The sequence below is a fragment of the Syzygium oleosum genome, unplaced genomic scaffold (assembly GCF_021117445.2).
Source record: "Syzygium oleosum isolate NSW1041296 unplaced genomic scaffold, Sole_v2.1 Sole_v2.05, whole genome shotgun sequence".
Taxonomy (NCBI): Eukaryota; Viridiplantae; Streptophyta; class Magnoliopsida; order Myrtales; family Myrtaceae; genus Syzygium; species Syzygium oleosum.
The window spans coordinates 10,911,399-10,937,653 of record NW_026607489.1 but is presented as its reverse complement, the minus strand read 5'-3'; the positions used below and the strand labels follow the sequence as shown (position 1 = coordinate 10,937,653).

Here is a 26,255-nt window from a genome sequence, read left to right as displayed (position 1 = left end):
CGTCGCCGATCAGTCGTCAAGTAAGGCTATGTTCGTCGTCTCTCTCTCTCTCTCTCTCTCTCTCTCTCTCTCTCAAGTACATTGTTCCCTATCAGTTGTCTCGCTGAATATGTGGTCTCTAGGGGCCTGAGATTGCATTGGGTCCTTCTCATTTTGGTCGAATTTTCAATGGTGTAGGCACTAGGCAGGTGATTGTTAGAGCTTAAAACTAAGCGGCTAATTTCGTACCTCGGTCTCTCTCTGTCTCTCTCTCTCTGTCTCTCTCTCTCTCCCTCCCTCAAACATCTCTCGCAACGGAGCATTCGCTTCTCTGGCTCCCTCTCTCTCTCGTTCTTGTGTCATCTCCCCACCCATATCTTCACGCCTTCTCATCACTTTCCATTCTCGCTCGCCAGAAGATGAACGTGCCCTGCCCTGCCCCAGAAATTTAGCTGATGTCGCCCATCGTAGTCATAAATTGTTAAGAGTTTCGCCTCCTCTTGCTTCTGGGTCTATCATCATGGCAACGAAAGTACGGAATTCTGGGTCGTCCTATTCCATTGTCTTGGTAATCATCCGGTAGTTTTCGTGTTGGATCGAGTCCCCCCGCCTGTGATTCTTGGCTCGATTCGCTTGGAGATGGAAATTTCATTGCTTTTGTGCTAAAGGGTACAGCGACCGCAAGCGATGGAACTGATTTTCAAACGAATCGGTCAAATTCGCAGTTCGAAAATCTTGGAATCGAAGCCCGGTTCCGCGCGCTTAGCAGGCTTGGTCGAGGTTCCAATTCGCTTACCGGCGTCGTGGGGGGGGGGGGGGGAACAAAGAGAAAGAAAACTGGAGCAAGCCCATTCGTACTTTTTCCTGGGCCAACCTCCGATTCGCTTCCAGGCGGCCCATGTTGGCGTTATCATCGTGTAATTAAGTGAACAAAAAAAAAAAGAGAATTTTAGCAAAAGAAATTGATTTTAATAAACAAGAAGTGCATAGGTTGCTTCCGTGGATCCTAAATCCGACAGCGTCGCTCGGAAAATGCTTTCGATGATGACGAGGTGAGATCGGCTCGCTACAATCCGTCATCTCACCCGGCATTCGCTCCCACGCTGTCTTCCCTCTTTGGCTTAGATTGTCAGGTCTGTCTTTCGTCTCTCTTCCCATCTCTCGTCTTTCCCTTTTTCCGCGCTTTACGGTGGGAGGAAATCCTGAGGAATTTCGTTTCTAACGTGCCCTGGAGATTTCGAGCAGTTTTAGTAAATCTGGCTCTTTGCTGTCGCTGATGCATTGTCTACTGAAGCTCGCCATGGGCGATCAGTTATAGACAAATGAAAGAGTTGCTCGGCGATCAAACAGGGCGTGAATTGTAGTATTGAGATTTGGTTGATGGGTCTTGATAGTTTGAGGAATTTATCGATGTTCATCGTCTGCGTCGTTCAGGTGCTTTGCTGTCGTTGGCGGATTCAATGGGGAATGCATCGTCCATGCTGACTCAGTATGATATTGAAGAAGTTCAAGACCACTGTAATAATCTTTGTGAGTTTCTGTTTCTATTATGGTTTTATCCGTCTTCAGTTGGTTCTTTTCTAATTAATCGGGATTCATCGACCGATGTTGTTTTTGGTGTTGGTTCAGTTTCCCAGCAAGAGATTGTGTCATTGTACGAGAGATTTTGCCAACTCGACCGGAATGCAAAAGGGTTTATCTCGGCCGATGAATTCTTATCGGTTCCGGAGTTTGCGATGAATCCACTTTCTCAGGTGGTGTCTATAATTGTTGCTATGAGGAGACGCGTTAGATTTCATTTCTGAGTGGGATGCTCATAATGCGTTCTTTTTTTATTGACACAGAGGCTGCTTAAGATGGTGGATGGCTTGAATTTTAAGGATTTTGTGGCATTCTTGTCCGCTTTTAGTGCCAAAGCTAGCAAACAGCAGAAGATTGAATGTGAGTTTACTCAGATTGTGACCCTGTGTGAAAGTTGTCATCTTTCGACACTTTGTTCTGGATGGAGCTTTGTCGGACCAGTTTAATTTGTGAAAAAACTTCCCCACTCTTTGAAAATCATAGAAGATGAGAAGCAAGGCGGTGTTGGTATCCATGTAAACGATATTGATTGGCTTATTTAAGCAGCTCTTAGCATTATATTCAGATTTGAGTAATCTAAAAGTTGGAAACCAGCAATGGTGTGCCTCGTAAGTTAGAGATACTGAATCATGGAAGTATAATAATTCTTTAGATGTGGGAATAATGAAACCAATTGGAGGCGAGACCAGTAAATGAGTTCAATTAGAATCGAACTGTTTTGAACCCGCATAAGGAAACGAATCAGGTGGTTGAGAGCATCTGTTTGCTCCGCATTGTCTGTGGTTGAAATTATATTATCAGTTCTAGTATTGTATTGTAAATCCGTAATCAGTTCTAGTATCGTATTGTAAATCCGTAATCAGTTCTAGTATCGTATTGTAAATCCGTAATCTCTCTCTCTCTCTCTCTCTCTCTCTCTCTCTCTCTCTCTCTCATGTTGTGAATTTTCCCTTCCTGCAGTGATTTTCAAGGTGTACGATTCAGACTGTAATGGAAAGGTGTCTTTCAATGACATTTTGGAAGTTTTGCGGGATTTATCGGGTCCATTTATGTCAGATGGACAAAGAGAGGTACTTACCAATGGACTGGAGGTTCTCACTTCAATATTGTCAGTCTGTCTATGACAAGATTTTGTATAGGACATTGTTAGCTTGTATTTAGGCATCCTCCAATATGGTATAGATGTGTTGGTCAAACCTCATACGTCCACTTCTCATTTGTGATTGTCCCTGTGGATTTGGATAGTGTCCAAAGCAACATTTTATAGTGCATCTTGCTTATTCTTTTGTAAGGTTGATGGCTTTATGGCTCTCATCTACTTGCTTGTGTACTTTTGAGCTAATTGGTGCCTTAAACATTTTCTATAGCAAGTCTTGGTTCAAGTGTTGAAGGAAGCTGGTTACACAAGGGAATCCTATTTATTGTTGGATGACTTCGTTAAGGTATGAGTCGCTCCTTTTATACTGATGGTGAAGGTTAATGCTAGAAACAACCAATTGATAGTGTGGCTTCGCATTGATCATTATAGTACTATGGACCAGTGATAAGTTTTGACCCCTTCCATTCTAAAGAAGATAAAATCATCATCGAAATGGATTGAGATACGGCTAAGTTGTTTCTACATGATAATTTAATGTCAAAATATTGTATGCATGATTTTTCTCAAAGCAAATAATTGAGTCTCGTCTGTCATCACTGGAGTTAACTAAAAGAACGGTGGAAGTTCTAGGATACTCTATTTTTCTCGAGAAAAGAGTATTTGTTGCATAGTTTCTCCCGTACCATCTTCATAGAAGTGATGCTTGCAATTTTGATGCAATCCTAATGAAATATCCTTAATTGTGTATTGAAAGTCTGTAAGAATGCATATCCAATTTCAAATTGATTGCATCGACTCATGGTTTTGTGCCTTCTAATGATCAAGATATAGTATTGGATATCGTGATGTACTTACCTGCCCCGTGATGGACAAACGAGCGGTCGAACATTATTGCCCAATTGCCCATCATACTGGGAATCCTTTTCTGTATCTTTATCTTCTTTATGATGGCTTAAGCATGGATATTCTTAGCACGTCAGCTGATCCATGCTTGACAAACTTTGAACTAAACTTTGATGCTCTTCTTTTTTTTCGTGTTGCATTTGATCTCTGTCATCACCAATATATCACTTCTCTTTGACATGATTCAGGTTTTTGGAAACTCCGAACTAAAAATGGAGGTCGAAGTACCAGTTGACTGAGGGGCGGTACATGTCATCCTGCTCTGGAAAATATGCTACACCAAAATGCCACCCGTCGAGGTTCCCATGGGAATAGCAAACATGAACCAGGAAGAGATGGCGCTTCATTTCTCTCTCTGCTTGTGCCCAGAGTGGGGAATAAGCAAATAGGAAAGATGTATATTGAAATAAAATCTGCTCCCTTAGAATGTAATATTGGACAAAACAACAAATATTTTGTCTCTAGATTTTGCTCCTCTCTCATGTATGGACATGGGTTGATCCAATCCAGAAACAGATTCGGATAGCTACAAGTTAATGCTGCAATTTTTGTTTGTTTATTGGGTTGGCACCTTCTTACTACTCTTGGTGGCATTCTCATTTCTGCATTGTTTGAGCGTGTACTGTTCTTGATGTCATTTTCGTTCTTTCCTTATCCATGATGGTCTTTTGGGCATGAGAGGTCGACGGAAGCAATTCGAATTTGTCAGAAACCCTTCTAGTTAAACATAAGAATGAGCATCATCAAGAGTATGAATGCTAGGGCCCATCTGTGGTCTTCATTTCTTGCCACCACCGCGCATCACCCAACTTCTTTAGTGTCAAATCATACACACAAAGTACTTGAAAATTTTCGAGAATAGTCATTTGCGTGGTACGACATCTTACGAAAATGAAAGCTAAGCCAGAAAACTTTTATGTTAAATGGTCATGATGGTAATTTATGAAATTCCATGGTCAAACATAGATAAAGGACGATCGTCTTTGGATGGAGACTGGGGAATGTATATGCAAGTCTACTTTATGAAAAGAAAGAACCGCTTGAATGGTTGGTCAAAAAGGTAAAGAACAACTGGAGATATCTCAGATAAATCCATGTATATAATTTCTGAGACCTGCGCAAATAATCAGCTTTACTTCTTTATTCCAGGTCAAATCCTTTTGAAAAAAGGAAAAAATCTGTCTAAACAACAATTAACCAGTTTGGACAACAGGGTATGCATAATTGTTCACTTCTTCTTTTTGGAAGGTGGCTGAGATTGCGCATCATCCTCCTCATCATCGTCGTCTTCGTCCTCGTCCTCGTCCTCGTCATCTTCGTCCTCGTCGTCATTGTCTTCATCGCTTTCCTCATCACTGTCAGCCTCGCTATAATCATCATCAGACCCCTCCATATCATCATCACTGTCATCTTCTCCCTCATCGTCATCGTCGCCCTCCCCATCACCATTGTCCTCAGGGTCCTGAGATGCCATCTCACCAGTGTCCTCATTCTCTGGCAATGGCTCTTTCACTCCAACTAAATCAGCTGCAGAGAGCCTAACCGGCATACACAATAACTCCAAATTAATATCTGCCGTACAAATAAAATGCGAGGACAATTAAAAACAAGTGAAAAGGGGAAAATAAAAAGATTCAAACCTTCGTTCTGAATCAATTTTCATTAACACAGAGTCATCACCATGCTGCAACGCAACCTGAAGCGAGCATCAACCAACCAAAAATGTTAAACACTGGTTCAAATTCCCATGTACCTAATGTTGGACAAAACATAATTCCCAGTATGAATGAGAAATAGCTTGATGGCTAATCAGAGAATCACATAACAGAACCTGGGAATTTGACGAGATGAAACCCGAAAAAAGCACAATAGATCATAAACAGAGAGGTGACACAGGTATGGAATAAAATGAAAACTGCCAGGTATAATAAACAAAAGCAAGCTATTCAATATTTTTGGCATGAACAGAAAGGTTAATATGACTGACCGAATGAAGCGTAAAAGTAGAGCAAGGATGACATCATTTACATTTCCTCAAGGACGAAGACAAGGGCAGCATTTCAAAAAAAATGAAGCAAGCATACATCTGTGGATTTCTCGATATACATCGAGAATATTCAAATATTAGGAACATACGTCAAACCATTCAAGGTAATTCATGCACCAAGCGCAAAGAGATTAGCAGCATGTATGTACACAATTTACTCCTGTTCAATACACGATCTTGCCCTACGAATCATACAAATATGGCCCTCTACGTCAAAAAGATATACTAGCATCTCAACAAGAATTAACTTTCCTTCAGAAATGAAAAAGGGTGAGTCAATAAGAAGAGGTGCAACTAATTTACTGTGGACTTGAAATTTAAGTCAAAGTGATGATACTTTTCAATCTTACATTGCATGCATACGTGAGAGACCGGATTAATCCCTCAGCTGGCTTGCCAATAAAAGGAAAATGAAAAAGAAACAAATGGAAACAAAAAGGCAAGAGTATCTAAAGCCCACTGCTCCAACAAAAGCAGCTGAAAACATTTAAGTAATCACTACATGGAGGAAAGTTCTTGCAATAGTAATAAGAGAGAAATCTTGCATTAAATAGTCATCTTCTCGTAGTCAGATCTCCAAGTTCTTTGAATGCTTGAACAAGTAGGTCTAATTGTTGAGTTCCGTGATGGCAAACTCAATGAAGTTGATAGGTGATGCTGTTACTGTGAAAGAGAATATGCTTGATGTACCGAATTAGGTGCGTCATGGATCCATATCTCTCTATCGAAAGAAACAACAAAAAAGAAAGTATGAAATTGATGATACATTTCTCTTATGGAAGCTATAACTATAAAGAGCGAGCGAATTTATGGACGCATCAGTTTATATTCATCTTAGACTCAACTTCCTTACCGGTTTCCAAATTAATCCTGTGGATACATATAATTCGAAAGAACATGAAAGTAATAAAATGGAGGTTAATGCAACATCCGAGTCTCTTAAATAGAAAACAATTATGCAGTTTATCACTTGAATTTGTTTCCTTGCCCAGCCAGATATGTGATCGATTAGGTAAGATAACAAAGGACGATCAGGATTAAAATCCTCCATAATCTCGAACATTATCAGTTCCGATCCATTTTACCTGGTGGATGCACGTCTATGCCAATCCTCATGCAATTTATCTTTTGCCCTACTAATCATGAGATTATGCATGAGATTATCGGACTCCGGTTTTTTTTTCACATACAGGATTTCTACTCTTTCTCACCCAATAAGGTAGGCCAGTAGTCGATCCACAGAGACTGTCCGCGTCGCGTCTCCTGTCCTTATTTTCAGGATCCCCTCTTTTTCCTTCTTTCTAACGCTGTTTTTGCTCAACATCAATGCATCACGAGTTTCGAGAAACTACGAGGGGCCTTCAAAGCAACCATATCAACACTCCAGGATTCAACATAAAACACAACCGAAGCATGATTCTGCTCAAGAGACGCAGTCTAACGAACACCATTCGTCTCAAGCACGAATCTTTTTCACATCTGAATCAAATTCGGCATACCACGGAGCTGATAACAGGTAAGCAAACACACCATCGAGCTTCAAATTTCGAAAGAAAGAACAGAAAACGAGGCAAAGCGAGAAGCGCGTACCAGAAGCAGGAGCAAGCAAGCGGTTCTCTGAGCCAGCAGGGCAGCCTCGATCACGAAAGCTCCCACCTTTGGAACCACCCCAGCGTCGAGATTGGCGTTGCTACCGTGAACGCTCGCCATCTCCCACTGCTCCTGAACAATTTTCGAGTCGGGCAAGACAGATGAAACCCAGAAGAGCCCGACCCACCAAAAAACAAAGAGAGAAAAACCCAGAAGAGAATTGACGAATAAAATAATGTCAAGGCCAAAAAAATTCCAACTTGTACCTCCAGGTAGAGACACGACAGTCCCAGAAAAGAGAGGGACAGGGACGCTCGGAACAGGAGGGAGACCAGGGGCTCTAGCCGGAACAGTAAAAGGAGCAAGTTAGGGTTTGGGACTCTGCTTGTTCTGTGGTGTGTCGCTTCGGACATGTATAGTCACTTCCGGTGGGGCCCGCACCCCCTGCCACGTAAGCGTCAGACGTGAATCTAGGTGGGTCACATAATCCAAAAATCCCCCATCCAAAATCCCAGCAGTCTTCTTCTTGGGACCCACCATGACTTTATTTTTATTTTTATGTTTTTTTGGGGGTGGGGGTCGAAACCAAAGACTTTTATTTTAGCTCCCTAAAGATGTTTGAGTTGGGTTCCGATTGACCCTCCGATACTTAGATCAGCAGCGACGAGATACGTCCTCGAAACCAAGAAGAAGTGCTTGGTCGAGATTCTAATGAATGTGCTAAACAATTGCTGAATTGTCCAAATCTATATGCTTGTGATCCTGAGTCAACGCCAAAATAGTTTGAGATCTTTGGCAAGAGCTAAAAGTAGTAGGTGCTTGCGTATTTAATGTGCGACAACGTGATAGCCGCAAAAAATAATTGTCTCACCACCATTAATAACCGGTATTTTTTTGTATTTGATTAATAATCCGTAATTGCGATCAATGTTAAATGAAACTATTGGAAGGCGGTTACTACTTGATCATTATAAATACCACTAGACCTCCAACTAAATACCCTCCACACAAATCAAAAAAGATTTGCTATCTTTTCTGCACTTTATCTTCTTGCACTACGCTTTATTTATCAAGTTGTAGCTTTCATCAAGTCGTCAATTGAATTTCGGAGTATATCTTTATCTTGGGTGATGTGCCATCAATTAAATTCAGCCATAGTGTCTCTGTGTTCTCGAGCAGTGTCATCGATTAAATTTTGACATAATTCGTTTGCATCGGGTCACGTTCTCAAGTATGTATTTTCCGAATTGTGCCGTCGATTAAATTCTAGCGTAATTTGCATTTATACAGCCATGTTCTATCTAAAGTCGTTGATTCTTTTAGTCGCCTGGATATTTCTTGTTTGGATTTGGTTTCCTTTAGTTAAAAATCGAAAAACAACTCTTAGTGAAAGATGTTGTGTCACGTGAGCAATTTCAGCGAAACATCTTTTTGGCATGTTTGGTGGGATCTCCGTGGCTAATTTGAGGAGATGTGCGTACGAGGAATCAACTCAATCCTGGTGATACCACTAGTAACAGTTCACCCCGTACGCCCTACTGCCGAGAGGATAGGACGTGCTAAGTTTTCAACTGCACAACTGGTAGCAAATCAGGCCCAAGGTGGAAATGTCCATATCCCAAGGCAATTTACGAACAAGTAGAAAAGACAATTAGAGAGCCGAGCTTAGTCATGATGGCTACCATAAAGAAGCTCCTTGAGAAACATCATAACGAATAGAATAATCACATAATAAAGCACCTTGCTGATGTAATCAAGCCACTGATCGTCAACACCCTCCATGAGTTTGCAAGTGGACAGGGAACTTTGAATAATTCTGTTCAAATGCAAACCAATCATAAAAATTCAACAGTGTTCAGGTATGTTTCTTCACCTATTAGTGCTCAAGACACATTTGGTTTTGTAGCCCAGGTTATGCCACCTCCACCAGCACTTAGGATTTTACAAAAGGCTGAAACCATTGTTACGATCTAGACCTGTGAGCCAGCACTTGCCAATGGGGCCAACTTGCCTAATCCAATTCAAATCAACCTAGATGCTAACAATGGCAGTAATATGGTGAATCCAAACACTCGGCAAAGCACCCTGGTACCGAATATGGGAAATGTGCAACCGATTGTGGTGACGCCCCAACCCAAATATGATACCCGTCCGATAAGTAACCCGTAATTGCGGTCAATGTGAAATGGAGAAACTTTCCATGTCCTAACTGGATATATCATGAGATCTGTGTTATGAGAATAAGTCTCGATCTTGTGGGCAAGTGGCCCTTCGGTCCTTGGCTTTAACTAACAGCTTCCAAGATCGTCCAAACTTTGTTTGAAGTAACTTTTACTTTTGACTCCTTTTGAATATTATGAAACCCACACGTTGACTTCTATTTGACTGGGAATACTAAAAACCTTTCAAAAAAAATCCAAATATCTACATGTAGAATTGTCTATAATATTTCCAATATTTTTTTAACCTTGAATAATATTCTTTTTTAAAATTTTGGAGGGAAAATCATAAGTAAAACTTAGCAAGTAGCTGATAAGTGCACGCAAGTAGGTTTGATTTGCTAAGGCTAGTCGTCTCTAGATGCTAAATCAAACTCATCTTACGATGAACAAGCAATGTCATTTTCTATGGAAGCCAAATCACACGGTGGCCATTGCTCCTAAAAATGTCAGGGGTCTCCCAATTGGATTATCTTTTTCAATTTACTTTTTCGATCTGAATCTTGCCGCACGCACACTTTTACTTTATTTTATGCGAAATACTCGAATCCTTGCAAAATGTGCTTATATTGACATGTAGATTCGTGAATAATTGTTTCATAGTTTTCTTTAAATTCGATTGATATTTTGAGTTGTGCTTGGTCTTAGGTTCCTGAAAGTGAATGCAAAGAACCAGTAAGTAAGAATTTTTCGAAGATCAGTAGCACCTCCTTGTGCAATTTTAAGGCAGGGGTGCAATGGAACTTTTGAATGTCAATTTGTAGGATCATGTATTTGGTGTAGTATATTTATCTTAATCTCTCACTTTTCACTTTAGTGTTTACATACAACTTCTACACAATGCTGAGAACATCATCTTCACAATAATGTATGACATATGAGTCATCTAAAATCATGTGCCTTTTTATCATGCTTTCTCAATCTTAATGACATTTTATTTCGACAGAAAAGCCATGAGCAGTTTTTGAGGAGTAAAAACAAGTGAACCTACGCCATTCTAAAGTAGCTGTTCTAGATTACAAGGGTTTGCAAGTAGCTGGCCATGAAGTCCAGCACATCAGTGAGGCTTAGATCAGAGACACTGATTTGATTCTCAAAGCTAAATGCAATCTCAATTTACTACCATTTAGCACGTGAAGGTCCCTTCGAACATGATGGATTTCAGTCCACCTATTTTCTCAAATTTCAACTTTACTCAACTTGTTTTAGCATATGACCTACAGGTGAGAGAGATAGTTATGGGCACTTCTTCAGTTTATCCTACCAAAGGGGTGCATCTTGGATTGGCATGGCCTTGACCCGAGTGGTTGGACACATACCTCAGAAACAACAATGCCGCCAATCAGTAGAGATCGAAACGGCACCAGTGAAGAAGAAAAGTAATCCTATACGACTTCTCGAAGGAGCATTTCATACTAAATGTCAAGAGACATTATAGTCGTTTTACAAATCGCAGTCGCTGGTGGATTTTCTCAGGTATATCTTCATGTTTACATTTTGACCTCCAAGCATGCCCTTCTGTAGTTGCTGAACATTCAAACTCTCTCAAAGCCAAAGGACCTTTAACCGATAGGAATAGGCGAAGCGGCCTATCTCAGCTTTGTTATAGCAAACATGCCTTGAAACCCTTCTCTAACTCCTGTGCATCCAAATTCTTCCCGATGAATACTATCTTGTTTACTCTCGGTTCGTCTGGGCCCCACAACCTGTCCGGTGAACCTTGGAAGATGTCATGAACTCCCTGTACCCAAGTAGTATCGATGGTTAAAACAAAGTTCCGAGAGCAAACTCAGTCGCAAAAATAGTCTAACTAAACAATTATCAGTGCAATGATCTTTTCTAGGACTTCTTTATTACGGCAAGGCTTGACACATCTCTAGAAAGTAAAAATTTAACCAGAATATACACAGTATAAAACTCTACTAAAACGTAATAATGGACAGGCAAGGTGAAACATGGGCCTTAGAAGTACACAATTCACCTGGAATACAAATCTCTCATCCATGCCCTGTACCGAGAGAAGACCTTTCATCCGATAGATATCCTCACTACGGTCCAACAACAACGTGCCAAGCCATATATTTGCCTGAAAACAGAGAGAATGAACTTACCAAACATTCAATTTCACTCAAAACAGAAAATAACGATCACTCTTGACCAAAATAACAGAGCCGTGGAGCTGGAATGAGGAACCTTCTCAAGATCTAAGCTCCCCTCAGAAACGATGCTGACAGAAGATACACCAGGATCATGGGAGTGATCATGCTCATGGTGGTGATGATGCTCTACAACATTAGAGAAAGATTTGACATTAGTTCACTCTACGTCTCACCTGTTGGATAAATAGCAACATATCCAGACAATACAAAAATAGACAGGTCTTTAACTCAATTCTAACTGAAGTACCAAGCATTTCGAGTGAGCTCAGCAAGACAAGCATGCTCCTTCGTGTGTAATAGGTTATGGTGGGAATGTTGGGCATTGGCATCTATCATGGTTATCTTACCGCATGATTGCAACATGACCGTCGTGTTACTAGACAGTATGCCACAGATGTATTCAGCATAATTCCCTATTTCATGTCATTAGTAGGAATCAAATTTCACATTCAGGGAAAATCTAAGTGGCAAAAGTTAAACAATGACTAACACCGAGTTAAATATTCACATTCAGAATACATTTAATTCTCGAAGGAGTCTATCAGCTCTTAGTTGACCAGTGAAAATGAGAATAGCCGACAATCAAGCCACAATCATCAGCAATTTAATTAACAGCACTGTCCATAAAACCACATGCACTCACCATGCTCATGATCGTGTTCGTGATGGTGGTGGTGATCATGGTCGTGGTCATGCTCATGTTCATGTTTGTGGTCATGATGGTCTTCCTTTGTCTCTTCAGCATTGATGGCACTCTCAATTCTGGCAAGAACCCGAAACAGAAAAGATGGTCAGGGTAATTGGAGCTCAAAACATTAAGGGACCGCATCCTGGATTCTACAACTTGAATTCCTCACCAAATTGTCACGTAATGCAATCTTAATCAGGCCAGTGACACACACAATCAAATCTAAATTTTTATCCAGTCCAGCAAGCCTGCCGCTTAACTAATATTTCTAAATCAAGTGTTGCCCTAGGACCGTGAAAAGGAAATTCAGGTATCTTCGTAATTGAAAATTTCCATGCCAATTAATTCTAATTTGAGTTTAAAAAATGCTTCAAGTTATTTATTGTCTTTCCCCTCAGTGAATGGCCAAAACAATAAGGGAATTCGGTAACAGGGAGACAAATTCATCCATCCCAGTATAATTCAAAACAGATGAGCGTTACCTTTCCAAATCAAAGCCTCCAATACCAAGAACATAATCCAAGTCAACTTGCCCAAACTTTGTCTGCTTTAATCGGGCCATGTCATTTATGTTCTGTTCAGCACATAACAGATCATCATCCTGTTAGATGCACCTAACAAAAAGATATAAAACAACAAGCACATGGAAAAAGAGAGCCAACCTTTATACGCTGGACCAAAGAAGCAATTTCAGGTTCACCAACTAGATCGGTCTGCTCAACACCAACAGTAGAAACTCGTTAGGCATTCAACCACAGCAGAACATACATTGTTTCCGGTTCTAGATCGCTAGTACATTTTTATCTTCTCATCAGAAAAAGGTTAACAGCAAAAGGATGCTCTATTGCACAAGACTGGGATCGCAATAATTCACGTAAGACCCTGAAAAGAAGTAAAATCTGCCACCAAGTTAACCCAACTGATTTTAGAACCATTCAGGCATGACAGAGATGGAAGCTCATAAATGTTGTTGCAGCAGAAGTTCCAATAGGAGAGAGGAAGTTGAAAATCGACCCAATTCGATGGATCTTTGAAAATCTACCATCAAAGTACACGAGCCTTGTTATCCTTTAAAGGAGTGTAAAAGCTTTTTAAAATCTATTTGCCACACTAGTTTTTTCAATCAAAATACATCAAGTACCTTGTTTACTATTATGCGGTCTGCATAGGCAATTTGTTCAACTGCCTCATTCACAACACCTTTTGGTTTAATGTCATCCAGGTGAAAATTAGCATGTTTGGCATCAACCAAAGTAACAACTCCATCCAATTTGACATCATTAAATATTTGGTCCTCAGTATAAAAGGTCTGGATTATTGGTGCTGGGTTTGCCAATCCTGCAATTGCCAAATGAAGGTCATCAACTGTAATCAGTAGTTCTTTGGCCCAAAAAAAAAAGTATGATCAGTATAGTCCTACCAGCTAATGGATTAAATTTTTTATTTTAATGACAATAAGAAGCTGCTGGAAAATGGATCTTGCATGTCGGAAATAAACAGAAAATATTAACACAAGAAGTCCACATAAAACCCAGATCATTTCTAGTTAAAAAAAAGATGTTCCTACCTGTAGTCTCTATTACAATATGATCAAATTTCCCTTTCTTCTTACTGACCAACTCAGAAATCATCCTCACAAGATCGCCCCTTACAGTGCAACAAAGACAGCCGTTGTTAAGCATTACTATATCTTCAGCACCAGCAGCTTTTGCAGCAACTAAAGAACCGTCTATGTCTACTTCACCATACTGCAAAACCCAAATCGCGAAAGGTAGGAAAAACAATGAATATGCTGTCAAAGAAGATCACATTTTCGTGCAATGCAAAGACTTGCTTGGACTAAATTAAGTTGAAAGACTAAAAGTCAGAGAGGAAAGTCATGCAATAGTAAAAGCAAGACACAACATTGTAGTAAACCTCATACCTCGTTCTCAATTACCGCAATGCGTTTTCCATGATCAGCTGTCAATATGTGGTTGAGCAGAGTTGTCTATTGACAAGAACAAGCACAAGTTTAACTAGTGAAGTGCAAATCTCTCAGAAAAGAATTGAGATTGTAAGAGAATCCACTATCAGCAAAGTGGTACAAAGGTCAGTACTTGATGGTTAGGTAAAGAGAATGCAACTGCTGCGAGCATGGAGTCCAAATCAATTACACGATTCACAACCATCCACCATTAAGGATGTGTCATCCAGAAAGAAAATTCTAGAAGTTATTTTAAGTATGAAACCATGAGCTTACGTAATCATTTTAAAACTCACAACTAAATTAATTACTTCCAGTGGTGACTTTCTAATGTAAAAACTGCTCTGTATACTTGAAGATAATAATTTAGACCATTACCCTGCTACATGAACATGGCACAAGTTGCCTCTACGGTGCAAAGCCCCGAATATCAAAATTAACAAGCAGAAACATAAATTCGCTTAATTAACCAAATCTGCATCGGGGAGAACCAAGAAAGCCGAAACTAGGAAAAAGGTTGCAACTTTGTCCGCAACATATACAAATTTCAGAAATTTCAAAGTAGAAAGGTATTCTTTTCCACAACCTGCAACAGTCACAGACCCAAATGCGAAAGAACCCACCTTTCCAGAGCCCAGGAATCCAGTAATTATGGTGGCGGGAACCCGATTATCCGGCGGAATTTTCGTCAAGACATCGGCCTCGTTGCTCTGCGGCACCGACGTAGCCGTGGCGGCCACCGTGAATCTGCGTGACCTTGGAACGGCGACCACCCTGGAGCCAAACGGCGGCGTCTTGTAGCTCACGGAGCGGAGCTGGTGGCTTGCCTTGGCATTGACCACGACGGGGAAGACGGTGGTTCGGAGCCTGTAGAGAGACTTCGGCGTCCAAGACGCGATGCCCATGAAGGTGGTGGCTAAATCCATCGACAAAGAAGCCATGGGCGGCGGCGGTGGCGGTCGCTGCGGCGGTGGGCGACGGAGCTGGGGCTTTGAAGAGAGAGAGAGAGAGAGAGAGAGAGAGAGAGAGGGAGGGTTTTATGATTCTATCTTGTTGAGGTTTATGTCAGCTTGAAGATTTTATGTACAGGTGGATGGTTGGTCGCCTGCTGAGCTTTTTGTATATATTTATTTTTGCATAATAATATCTGCCAATTGGATAAAGAAAAACATTTTCCAAATTTATTAGATTAAGAGAAAGAAAAGATCGAAAAATAAAAACATCGTAGTAACACGCTCACTGGAGTACAACGTTGTTTCAGACGTTCGGTGAAGTTAATCCAATTATGTAATGGGAGGTTTTGGGGAGGAGTTGGCACATGAAACCTCATGATTTCTGGGGTGTGGGAAGCTGAGGCAATTTACCATTTGAATTATATCAACCGGATTACACCACCTTTGGCATGTCTCATGCAAAACGAACATCAATAATCTCTCAAGAATCGGTGAAAAACTGCTCATCAGAATCATGCGGTGTCGAGGAACTGATGCAGACTGATCTACGTGCCGCCGGCTCACCGGGTCGGTCCGTATCCTTCTTTTCAGTTTCGAATTTTGACGAGTCCGCCATTATGTTAAGGGGAGGATTGAATTGTTATGTATTACATCTCAATGCACGAGTGACATTGTCGCGATAGCTCTCGGACAGTAAAGCTGAGTCGTTGGTCGCCGATAGAAGGCCAATCTGACCTCATCTACAAGTCTTAGCTTTCAGTCCTACTTTGGAGTTCAATTCTGCCAATCCATGCTATTGCTTGACAATTATGGCGTACATCAAAGACAAGCTTCGTTTTTAAATCATTGATTGCTTCCAGAACCAAGGAAGGATACACCCCCCCTGCCAAGAACACTCTCAAATCGATTTTGGGCACTTAAATGGACAGATTCAAATTTACCTCCAAGTAAACCATCTTTCCTCAATCTCAAAACTTGATTGTTCATCCGAGCTGAGGCTCGGGTGTCGCTTGTCAAGGCTTTACAAATTGTTTGGGCGACCGATATTATCCGAAGGTTCTATAAAGCTGCTTGGAGATCTCCAATGGCATGTCTTTCCCTTCCTCCACAATACAGACACCGCCAAGTGTTATTCGAGGTTATTCTTTTCCACTTACAGGACAGAAAGTTGCGTTACTCTCGTAAGAAACAGACACCGAGAATCTGTAACACTACTTTGAGATACCCCAAGGGACGTCCTGCCCTTCTCAATGATTCAGATGAGTAGTTCTTGTTCACTCACCAGATAGATCAGTTGCGTTACTCCCATAGGACACTGAGGTAGTCTTCTGTTTTTTACAAAAGTGAGAAAATGACCTTCATGAACAGCTAATGTATCCTTGGGACAAATCATAATCTACACATCTAAATGTTAGGATGATGTAAAGTTGATTTGCAAGGTAATTTGCTTCTGTTCATTTACATAATTATTATATTGCCTTGCCCCCATTTTGAAGGAGAATGGGCAGACAGTAACAGTACCAAAGACCATAAAAAATTTCCTGATAGATAAAGCATAGGTTTGTGATGTCTGCAACATAAAAGAACATGATAGCATAAAGCATACCTAGATTAGCAATGGCCGCGCAAGCCAAACTATAAACAGACTTCTTAGGCTATAAAATCATCTCTCTGCATGATCAGAGCCTGAAGGGCCAGCTGAAGAAGCTGAGACTCCACTTGCTGACCCATTCTCAGCTGGTGGCAGTGCGCCCCATTTACCGTGAGAGTCCAGGGGCTCAAAGACATGAACACCGCCATCTGATAGTCCCAATGCAAACTGATTTGGCTCTTGTGGATGCGCAGCAATCACCAGCGGATGCACGTTCGAGTTGCTGCATAGAGCACACAGAATAATTGAACTAACAAGGTATTTTATTGTTAAGTTACTTGAAGGGCTATTTACAGCAAGCTGAAAGAATGGTAAGCAGATAGTTCTATACAGGACGTCTCATTTTAGATTGTTTAATTTTTCACAGCCATAATGCTGGGCATTTAAAATTTAACATATCGCAAAACTAGATTCGAAAGACATGCAAATAGACATGCTATTAAACACGTTGTACTTCATTTGTCTGGGACACACCTGACAGTAGCAGGAAGATAAGCAGACGGATTAATGCGACACTGCATCCTGAGGTTTGCAGCGTTGAAAACACAGATAGTGGCGTCAAAGAAACACGCATAAACAAGCTGGCTATCGCAAGAGAACGTCGCATGAGATATCGGGGCAGAAGATTCATGTGGAACCCACTGTAACATAGAACAATCATCAGAAAAGATAAGATCAACACAAATATTGAAAAGGTTTGCTTGCAGAAAGAGGAGGCACCTGTTTCACGCATTCTAGTTTTGTTACTTCATATACAGCAAGCTGAGTACCATGAACAGCAAGGAAGTGCATTTGGTCCAGATGAAATTGTACTCGTGTATCTGAGTGTGCTAATGGTGTCCTTCCAGTCGGAATCTGCAAGTATGTGTTCTTTTGCTTTTCCCAGCCATCAGATCTCCATACACAAATCTGGAATTAGCAGAAACGTTGTATAAGAGCGCTATTTCTTTGATAATTACCCCGTGACACTGTGGTGAATATAAATCTCCTTTTACTAGTATATGTAATCTTATCTTAGCGAACTGCGGCAGTTCACAACAAAGTCAACCGGTCAGCACATCCGTTAAAGTTTAACAGTAATGGTTTTGAACCACATACGATTACTACCGGATATTTGGTACTGATCATCAATTTAGACACAGGAAAGCAGATGAGTACAGTCATATATACAAAAGCGTATCACTATAAATTTCTGTAAGGTGGGCTTCCTCGTCATCAACATGTATATACACAGACAACGCTCTGTGGAGTCCTATCCTCAGAAACACACTTTTAGGTGCAAAGTCATTACGACCGCATATCTTTACTAACCTGAGCATCCGCGCCAGATGAAACTAACACATTCAGCGTATTAGAGAATGCAAGGCCAGTTATTCTTTTAGAATGGCCCTTGAGCTTACTCTTAACCTGCAACAAATTTGTGCAGAGCATGAAAGGACAGCAATCTCCTCATCAACAATGCACAACACATTCCCAATGAAGTATACCTCATCCACGCGGACATTATATATCTGAACAGTGGAATCGTCCATGCCTATGGCAAGGATATTGTTATCCTGAGGGTGGAAAGCAAGAAAGGTCGCTGCAGGTGGCGGCGGCATGAATGTTGCCATTGTCTGCATTTGAAAAGAAAAAAGGGATGATGGAATACAACACAACCGACCACACGTCAATGTTAATGAAGGTTGCAGTAGAAAGAGGCTAAGCTATCCGTGAGAATGCAAGTACGATGTATGATTTCATATGTTACCTTGAATGTCATCATATTGAACAGGGAAATTTTTCCTCCTGATGCCGACATGACATAAGAGTCATTCTTCGACAGAGCAAAGCAGGGAACCGCCTCCTCCGGATTAATTTTGTTTACATCGTTGGTCATTACAAGGCCACTTGATGGTTGCCATTGTTGAGGTGCCATACTGGCAGTAGCCTACAAAGGAAGAAGAGTTTAGTAAGGAATGGGATTATGGGAGAAAAACAAGTTGGCTCACTTCTTTAAAGGCGAAATTTTTTATTGTTGAAAATTCTTCCCAGGAAATTGGAACCAAATAGTTTATAATCGTTTATACTAAGAGATCACCACATTACCTTGCCAATTGAATTGCGGTCGTTGCGCTGCCATTTCCAGAGAAGATGAACCGCGTTTGATGCTAAGGCCAAAATAGCACTCCCTGAGTTTGTATATATTAAGCGTGATATCTGCAATATCCAAGTGAATGAGGATCAGTACCTCAATGGCAATAAAGCTGGAAAACCACGATGGGCAAAATTGGAGTCTTCATTCAGCAGGAAAGGGTAGGCATATTAATTGCAAACAAGTTACAGAAGGCAACTTGATGCTCATTTCTGTTGCCAAGTGACAACAACTAATGACAGAAACCTCCAGATATGAGAAGAATCAAAATTCAGATGGTCCATTTAAACCAGGTACACCAATGAAACATGCTACTAGATGGTAATTACTGCAGATAAGAACATCCACAAAGTATCCTATTAAAAGAAATGAAAACCAACTTCTCACTACAGTAGTAACTCCTAAGTCTAGTAATACATGAAAAGGGGCTGACTTCACAGTTAGGACATTCGTACCAGTAGCCTATACACAAAACTAGACAGAAAAAAGCTTCAATTTTCAAGTTAACATCGTGGATATTTCACTGTATCAGTATGGAAAATGAGTTATTGACTGTGGGCAAGTACATAAATTATACAATGGTTAACACTTCAGCAACGTTTACCATTGTGGAAGCTCCTAAGTTGGAAAAGTCAAGAAATGCAAAAGAAAATCAAACAGATAGAAGTAAGCATAATAAATTGCTCAGAAACCAGTGAATAAGGGCCATACCTTGTTCGCTCTTTGGTTTTCAGGCAGCCTCAAGGATCGACACTGAGATGGTTCGCTTATTTCAGTGAGCTTCCAAAGTTTAGATTTTTCATTGCTTTCTTCAGCTATTCTGGGTTTCACATCCCCTAGAATTCGGGCGTCCCCATTCTAACAACATTAAACAAACATGTTCATCATAACTGAAGAGGAAAGAAATTAACAACATGCATATTGCACCAGCAGCAAAGCAAGCAAATTCTATGTTGGTTATTTTCTCATAATGAGTAAGCATAATGGTGACCAACCATTCCAGAAGTCACAACTGCAGGAGCACCTCTATCTGCAAGTCCAGCACTGGTTGGAGCAGTAGCAGCAGTAGCTGTAATGGGGTTTACTTTTGGCTGCAAGGAAATACTGTACAGCTCAAGATTCAATTTATAACAAGGTAATGCCCAGGAAGATATCAATGAAAAACCAATACCTTCACCAGAGTTTCTGGTGCTCTTGATACATCATATGAAAAATTTTCAAAAGTGCGCAACAACCTCATGCCATCAGAATTCGCCAATATTTTGATTCCATTTTCATTGATAGAAACAGCCAAGAGAGATCCATCCTTGTTGAAGCGGACACGTGGACTTGCCTAGATACATGTAGGCTGCAGAATTAGTAAATTCAATCGATATTAACAAGGAGAAATTGATAACGAATTGACGTTGATACTGACTGTCAGGCCTCCATCAGCATCAATAGTTGTTAAGAGATTAACATTGTCCATATCCCAAACTTTAATGGAGAAATCATCGCCAGCGGCTAAATATCGGTTTCTAGTTGTGTCAAACTGGATAACACCTAAACAACGTTTCCTGAATCCTTGATATGTCCGCTTCACTGCCCCTTCACTTTCATTCCACTCGACAATAAATGATTCTCCATCTTTACTTGTCCCGCATGAAAAGAGCCTATGACCAGAACCATATAGCAAGCACACTGTTAGGATAAAGAAAAGAAAAGAAAACTGAAGCACTATAGCGCCGAAGTGAAATGGCAAAGTGTTCACCTTGTACCATCAGCACTATAAGCCATTGTTGTGCACCATCTCCCAGGGGCATCATAATCAACTCTAGACCCCACATTGTCATACAACCATGCTTTTATCTTTCCATCCAGTGCAGTCGAAAATATAAACTGATATCGAAAAGTAACACAAAATAAGGAAGATGGAAAAGCAGAATCTGATACGTGACATAACTGAACCATTACGCAGCACTAGCAATGCGGATGTAGTACAGGAAGCAAATAACCTGAATGTTCTCCTTAGAGTGAGGGCACACAGAATAAACAGGAGCCTCATGACCTTCAAACGTGTGCCGTTTTGCACCAGTAACTGCATCCCACACCTGCATTTTCAATTGAAAAAATTAAAAAAAAAAAAATTAAAAGAACAAGAAGCCTCCCCTGCTTGAAAACTTCATCATGTGAGATGATGGAAAACCTTGATTGTTTTGTCATCACCGCAGGTTATGACACAGAGTTGCTTATTGGGTTGAGCAAATGCAAGATCATTCACTCCACCAACATGAGCTTCAATCTGTACAGAACAATGAGGGTTATTTCTGAGGATAGAAAACCAGTGAAAATACAGCAAACTAGATAAGTCAGTATTATCAAGTGTAGACAGATTAAGGACTCTACGTACCTCTAGATGCTGCCGCACTTCATTATTTCCATGGAAAGAAAATAATTGCACAATGTGCAAAGAGTACGCAACTCCTGTCAAGGAAAGAGAAAAGCACATGAGCAGATGCTCCATTTACTGGTAAAAACACTCTCCTGTCTTCTTCTATTGGTATATAGTTCAAACTTACCGAATAGAGAACCATCTGGACTCCACATGATGCGATTTACAGATACAGCAGGATCTTTAACAAGAGCTGCCTGCACTCCTCGGCACGAATTCGATTTTCACTTCTCAAATTATTCGAGTGTTAATAAAGTACTTGTGTGAACATCAATGCAAAGTAACTTGCCTGCAGAGTCGTCGTACACGAGCTAACATCCCAAACTTTAAAGTTCCTTGAAACAAGTCGCTCTCTGGAGACAACATCCCAAAGGCTAATATCACCCACGTTGGTGCCAACTGATATATTAGATCAAGAGAGTATAATGAGCAGTCGGTTGCCATTGATGGCAAAGCTAAGGGGTGCCAACTAAGAGGTAAGCGCAATAGATTAGGAGTTAAACTCTTCGGGTAAATGAGTGAAGTATACCTAGAAGCAAAGTCTGCTGCAAAGGATGAAAATCCATGCTCATTGGAGATGAACCTTGATTTAAAGTCCGTCCTACTGTCTTTGGCAAGTCGTCCGAAGCAAAAGCCTGTGCATGACCATGGCCAGGAAAAGTTACAGGGAGCACATTGACAGGCAGATTCACCTGCACATGATACGGAAAAGGGTGATTCTCACATGATTAATCAGGAGGCCGATAACAACTTAACAGCATTTAATAACTCCACTGCTACAAATAAACTTTCATATGGTCATGCCAAGAAGGAAAGCTTCATTAAGGATTAGATGAAAGACAAGTGAAAATCTAAAGCATACCTCATCAACAATTCCCAAGGGCCTCGTTCTTTTAGAAACAGGATCAGAAGCATCCCCTGAAGGGTAATCCACAGAAGGGTTAGTTGGGGGAGTCCGAGGATGCTTCAGAGTAGCTATACATGGCAACAGAAGGCTTCCATTGTTAAAGTATATTATTGCACTTGTTTGACGTCTCAAAACTATTCTTACTAAGGGCGAAAAAACGCAGTGACTATCCAATGCATTATCTGACCTGGGATTGATGGACCGCCAAGACCAATCACTCCTCCTCCAGGCACAGCTGGATGTGTCACAGCGGAAGGTGGATTGGACATCCAACCAGCAAGAGGCGTTGGAACTGCGGCGGGAGCAGGTTGAAAAGGCTGCACACATATTCAATGGAGCACCATAATAAGGTCTAATTATGGATGTGAGAAGTAAGTCTAATGCCAACACAAAGATAGTTGGATGACTTGCCCCATGTGTTCCCAGAGGAGGAAAACCTCCAGCTTTTGGCAAGGGTCCTAGCAACGGGCCGTTTACTGGAGATGGGGCCCGTGCACCATTCGGCTGCCCGCAAGAATGATCCACAAATAGAGTTTTTATATCCGGATTTGGTCTCGGATTTTTACAAAGTTGGTGCTGCCAATTCAGGCTGAAATTATAGGAGGAAATCAGTTAACTATTTATCCCTGCATAATTATATTCAACTGGAAGGGTAAAAGTGGGGTTCATGAGGATATCGCTTTTGCAACAAATAGAAATTTATCCTGACAAAGTGGCTGAACGATCACCTACTGCTCTAATAACGCCTAGTGACGAGGTATCAGAAGTCAATATCAAATTCCACTTCTGCGACTTTACTTTAGCACTGATACAAGTACCACACAAGCAAAGATTTAAGTAGTAAATGGGACCGCATTACAAATTTCCTGAATCTGGCAACAATAAAAAAACACAAGAAAACAGTAGCAGGAATAAAAACATTTTCACTAGAATTCTAATCAAGGGCCCATAAAAGCTAAAAGGCCAATACGGAGGTCAAGCATGGCGGAACAAAGAATCACCTTTGGTTTATGAGAGTGCGTAGTCTTGAGCTCTTGAGGTTAGGAAATTGCAACTTATCACGGAACAAGGGGTTTGCCTCAATAAGCTTCTTAAGCTCCACCAACATAATTGCTCTCGCAGACTTTGTATCTCCATACTTAGATAATTGCTCATTTTCCCTGCAACGGGAGGCATTCAGTTTGAGCATATTTTCAGCGACTATAATACCGCTACCAGTGCAAAACTAAATATTCTCATACCTGAAGTTCTCTAGCGTCAGTAGCTGCGTTATTTCCCTAAAAAGTTCCTCGTTAAAGGTGGAGAACACTTTAAGATCCTTTATTAAAATATCCACAGCTTTGGACCGATCATTCCTGTCATCCAAACCAAAGAAATTTAAGCACTCAATCATAGAAATGGCATAGAAAAGAAGATTATGAGTAATCATGGAAGCCGACCTGTCCAACGCCTCAAGATACTTCTGCTTCCTTATCTCGAAAAAGATTTTCATCGAGTACCGATTATCGTCCACTTTTGTGAACCCAGAGAGGTACCTCTCAACCTCATCCCAATTCCCACTATGGACCTCATCCTCAAAATGCTTCATGTTAAAGAAAAACCCAGATTCCTGCTCAAGCCTATTTGCAGAGGCAGGGAGAGAAAAAAGCATCATCGCACAATCATCATATTATAATACAACACTGCTACTGAGATAGTTAAAAAATAGGAGCAAATTGATTACGATTAACCTACTTGTGAACGGTCTCTTTGAACTTTTCCTCATCCAGAAACTGTAAGATCAAAAACACCAGCTCTCTGCTGAGAGAAGACATCTCGACTGCCTCTCTGTTCCACCGATCTAAATGCACGATTTTCACCTAAAAATTTCAAGATCTTGAGACACCGTTCAGCAAGATCAACAACCAAAACAGAAAAAGGCACTCGAACACAGAAACAGTCGGCTCTAAATTCTTCCAAAAAAAAAAAAAAAAAACAACCCACCCACGATCCGACCCGAACTTAGGACCCACACAAACTCAGGACTCGGTCTCCACACCCACCATCTCCATCTTTCATTAATGACAGCACCGACAAGAACTGGGCGGGGGTCAAATTACGCGAAACCGGCGAGATCAATACCAAAGGCTTCAGCTTTCCTCCAGGATCGGATATGGAAGACAAGACGCCGGCTTTAAAGCACATGGGAATCGAATATGCGAAAAGAGAGCAGGTGGGTAAAAATTTACATAACCGAATAAAGCAGTGTCACGAGAAAAAAAGAAAAAACACGACCTCAGGAAAAAAGCAGAAGCCTTTACGAAAAGTCCTTTACAAAAACAAGCACACACATATTATTCGAAAAGCACATACGAGATAGAAAGTTCGGAGAAACCCACCTTGCGACTGACGACCCAGCAGCAGCAGCAGAGATCGGTTCTTGACAAGAGCCCGCCCGGCGAAATCCGGAGCGACCAATCTCTCTCTTCCCTCTCTCTAGAAACGATGCATGGTCTTTGATTTCCCTCACGCCCTTCTCTTCTTCATCGCTCGACCTCCCTCTCTCTCTCTCTCGCTCTGTGTCTCTCTTTCTCTCTCTATCTCTAGCGATTCGTCTAGGGGCGTCATTTCACTTGCAGAGGAGGAGCGATAGTTTAATAGGAAAGCGACAGAAAACAGGGGACGATAAGTGCGTTGGCCTATCGGAGAAGTTATCGTCCGGGTAGCGCTGCGTATCGTGATAAGCGGGATGGCTTATCTACCGTGGCAGGATTTGCATGAGTTGCGGCTTAAGCCGGCTTCCTTTTGTCGAGTTCATCGGCGCGGAATCTGGAGCTGACTTAGTCGGGGCGCGGATCCTCTGCGTCCAGGTCTACGGTACGATGCCATTTTGACCAAACTTCTGAAAGTAAGTATCTACGAAATCGCTCGTATCGTATGATCACTAATTTAATTACGTCATTTTCCGACGCGGGCTAGACTTAATCCCGTCCCGCGACCTCACCTGACCCGTCCCGCATTGCCACCGAGCGGGTCCGTTGCGAAAGCCGTCAGGAAAATTCACTATGGACATCGAGAAGGTTACTATCGAAACATGTACGTTTTAGAAGCAATTGTGTCGACTTCACGTCGTGGAGCTTTAAGGTTTATTATCAAATGGATCGTACGATCGAGATTAGAAAATGGGAAATCCGGGTAACGATGAACAAATTGTATTTGGATCGTCAGGTTGAGTAGGGCTCTACGAGGATTCATAAATTTCACCGGTTCCTTTTTTAGTTTAGCAAATGTGCAAAGCATATCCTATAATAATATATCCGATTACACGTGAGTTGCACCCAAGTAAATTGACAAAGCAAGGCAAGATTGCCTTTTCGATTTAGCCATTCATTACAACGTTGCCGCTGTGGTCACCTCGTCGACAGAGCCTAAGTGTAGGTTAGGCAGGCTATTATCACCGAAGCCACGTTTTCCTTCATTATTGGCTTGAGGAATTTTTGCCCAATCACGCATTCATCGGCGGTTACCAACATTGATATCGCAAGTTTACATGCGGGCGTTGTTCATAATTCCCTAGCCTTTTCAATCAAGTAAATCTAGGAAAATATAGTGCATTATCAAGTGAGACGAGGGAAAAGAGTCGTGATTCCAGGAAAAGATTCCGAAATTCGAGCGATTTGTGTCGAGCCTTTCTCGCGGTGTAGGAGGTGTATTGCTTGTAAAAGAAAATCCATCCACTTGGGGAATTGAACAATGTTGTTTAGCTAAGTTTGTTTTTATGGCCAGTTTGAAAGCCTCTCGTCTCGATTAAATTACTCGACCATAATGTAATCGAAAGATTATCATGAATGATACATGAGATTACGAACACCTTGGAAAAAATTTATCTATAATCGAAAGATTGTTGCTAACGAGACGTGGGGTCGCGAACGCCATAAGGAAACTATCTCTGTGGTGCATGACTTCGAA

The 26,255-nt window shown here is 41.2% G+C and overlaps 4 protein-coding genes across 10 annotated transcripts; 1 reads left to right on the top strand and 3 right to left on the bottom strand.

Moving 5' to 3' along the window:
- Nucleotides 1-817: 817 nt before the first annotated feature.
- Nucleotides 818-4,121, top strand: LOC115678334 (uncharacterized). 2 transcript variants are annotated; one of them, XM_030601696.2, is made up of 7 exons: nt 818-1,112; nt 1,414-1,497; nt 1,609-1,733; nt 1,824-1,920; nt 2,521-2,630; nt 2,928-3,002; nt 3,751-4,121. In XM_030601696.2, the coding sequence occupies exons 2-7, from the start codon at nt 1,440-1,442 to the stop codon at nt 3,799-3,801; spliced, it is 516 nt and encodes a 171-aa protein (XP_030457556.1). In that variant the 5' UTR covers nt 818-1,112; nt 1,414-1,439; the 3' UTR covers nt 3,802-4,121. The 2 variants fall into 2 exon arrangements, with proteins under 2 accessions (XP_030457556.1, XP_030457554.1); XM_030601694.2 differs by having other exon boundaries at nt 826-1,112; nt 1,414-1,509.
- A 538-nt stretch (nt 4,122-4,659) lies between these two features.
- LOC115664545 (pheromone-processing carboxypeptidase KEX1-like) lies at nt 4,660-7,589 on the bottom strand. Of its 3 annotated transcripts, none has more exons than XM_056311168.1 (4): nt 7,466-7,589; nt 7,200-7,331; nt 5,203-5,258; nt 4,660-5,100 (listed from the first exon to the last, which is right to left on the bottom strand). In XM_056311168.1, exons 2-4 carry the CDS (start codon nt 7,317-7,319, stop codon nt 4,791-4,793), a joined length of 486 nt encoding a protein of 161 aa, XP_056167143.1. In that variant the 5' UTR covers nt 7,320-7,331; nt 7,466-7,589; the 3' UTR covers nt 4,660-4,790. The 3 variants fall into 3 exon arrangements, with proteins under 3 accessions (XP_056167143.1, XP_056167145.1, XP_056167144.1); XM_056311170.1 differs by having other exon boundaries at nt 7,200-7,325; nt 7,466-7,568; XM_056311169.1 differs by having other exon boundaries at nt 7,460-7,567.
- A 3,223-nt stretch (nt 7,590-10,812) lies between these two features.
- Nucleotides 10,813-15,289, bottom strand: LOC115678332 (uncharacterized). The gene is made up of 10 exons (XM_030601692.2): nt 14,855-15,289; nt 14,190-14,255; nt 13,833-14,013; nt 13,407-13,603; nt 12,928-12,978; nt 12,748-12,839; nt 12,221-12,339; nt 11,612-11,703; nt 11,400-11,504; nt 10,813-11,159 (listed from the first exon to the last, which is right to left on the bottom strand). Exons 1-10 carry the CDS (start codon nt 15,170-15,172, stop codon nt 11,022-11,024), a joined length of 1,359 nt encoding a protein of 452 aa, XP_030457552.1. The 5' UTR covers nt 15,173-15,289; the 3' UTR covers nt 10,813-11,021.
- Nucleotides 15,290-16,595: 1,306 nt separating this feature from the next.
- Nucleotides 16,596-24,885, bottom strand: LOC115678330 (protein TOPLESS-like). Of its 4 annotated transcripts, none has more exons than XM_056311441.1 (26): nt 24,686-24,885; nt 24,042-24,166; nt 23,747-23,926; nt 23,549-23,662; nt 23,309-23,467; nt 22,719-22,896; nt 22,495-22,624; nt 22,263-22,375; nt 21,930-22,092; nt 21,686-21,799; nt 21,528-21,593; nt 21,359-21,432; nt 21,155-21,250; nt 20,964-21,059; nt 20,720-20,847; nt 20,387-20,621; nt 20,141-20,302; nt 19,965-20,060; nt 19,681-19,827; nt 18,924-19,034; nt 18,586-18,765; nt 18,323-18,451; nt 18,147-18,242; nt 17,556-17,744; nt 17,310-17,476; nt 16,596-17,058 (listed from the first exon to the last, which is right to left on the bottom strand). In XM_056311441.1, exons 2-26 carry the CDS (start codon nt 24,119-24,121, stop codon nt 16,848-16,850), a joined length of 3,414 nt encoding a protein of 1,137 aa, XP_056167416.1. In that variant the 5' UTR covers nt 24,122-24,166; nt 24,686-24,885; the 3' UTR covers nt 16,596-16,847. The 4 variants fall into 4 exon arrangements, with proteins under 4 accessions (XP_056167416.1, XP_056167417.1, XP_056167418.1 ...); XM_056311442.1 differs by lacking the exon at nt 24,686-24,885 and adding an exon at nt 24,291-24,478; XM_056311443.1 differs by lacking the exon at nt 24,686-24,885 and having other exon boundaries at nt 24,042-24,182.
- Between the last annotated feature and the right edge of the window lie 1,370 nt (nt 24,886-26,255).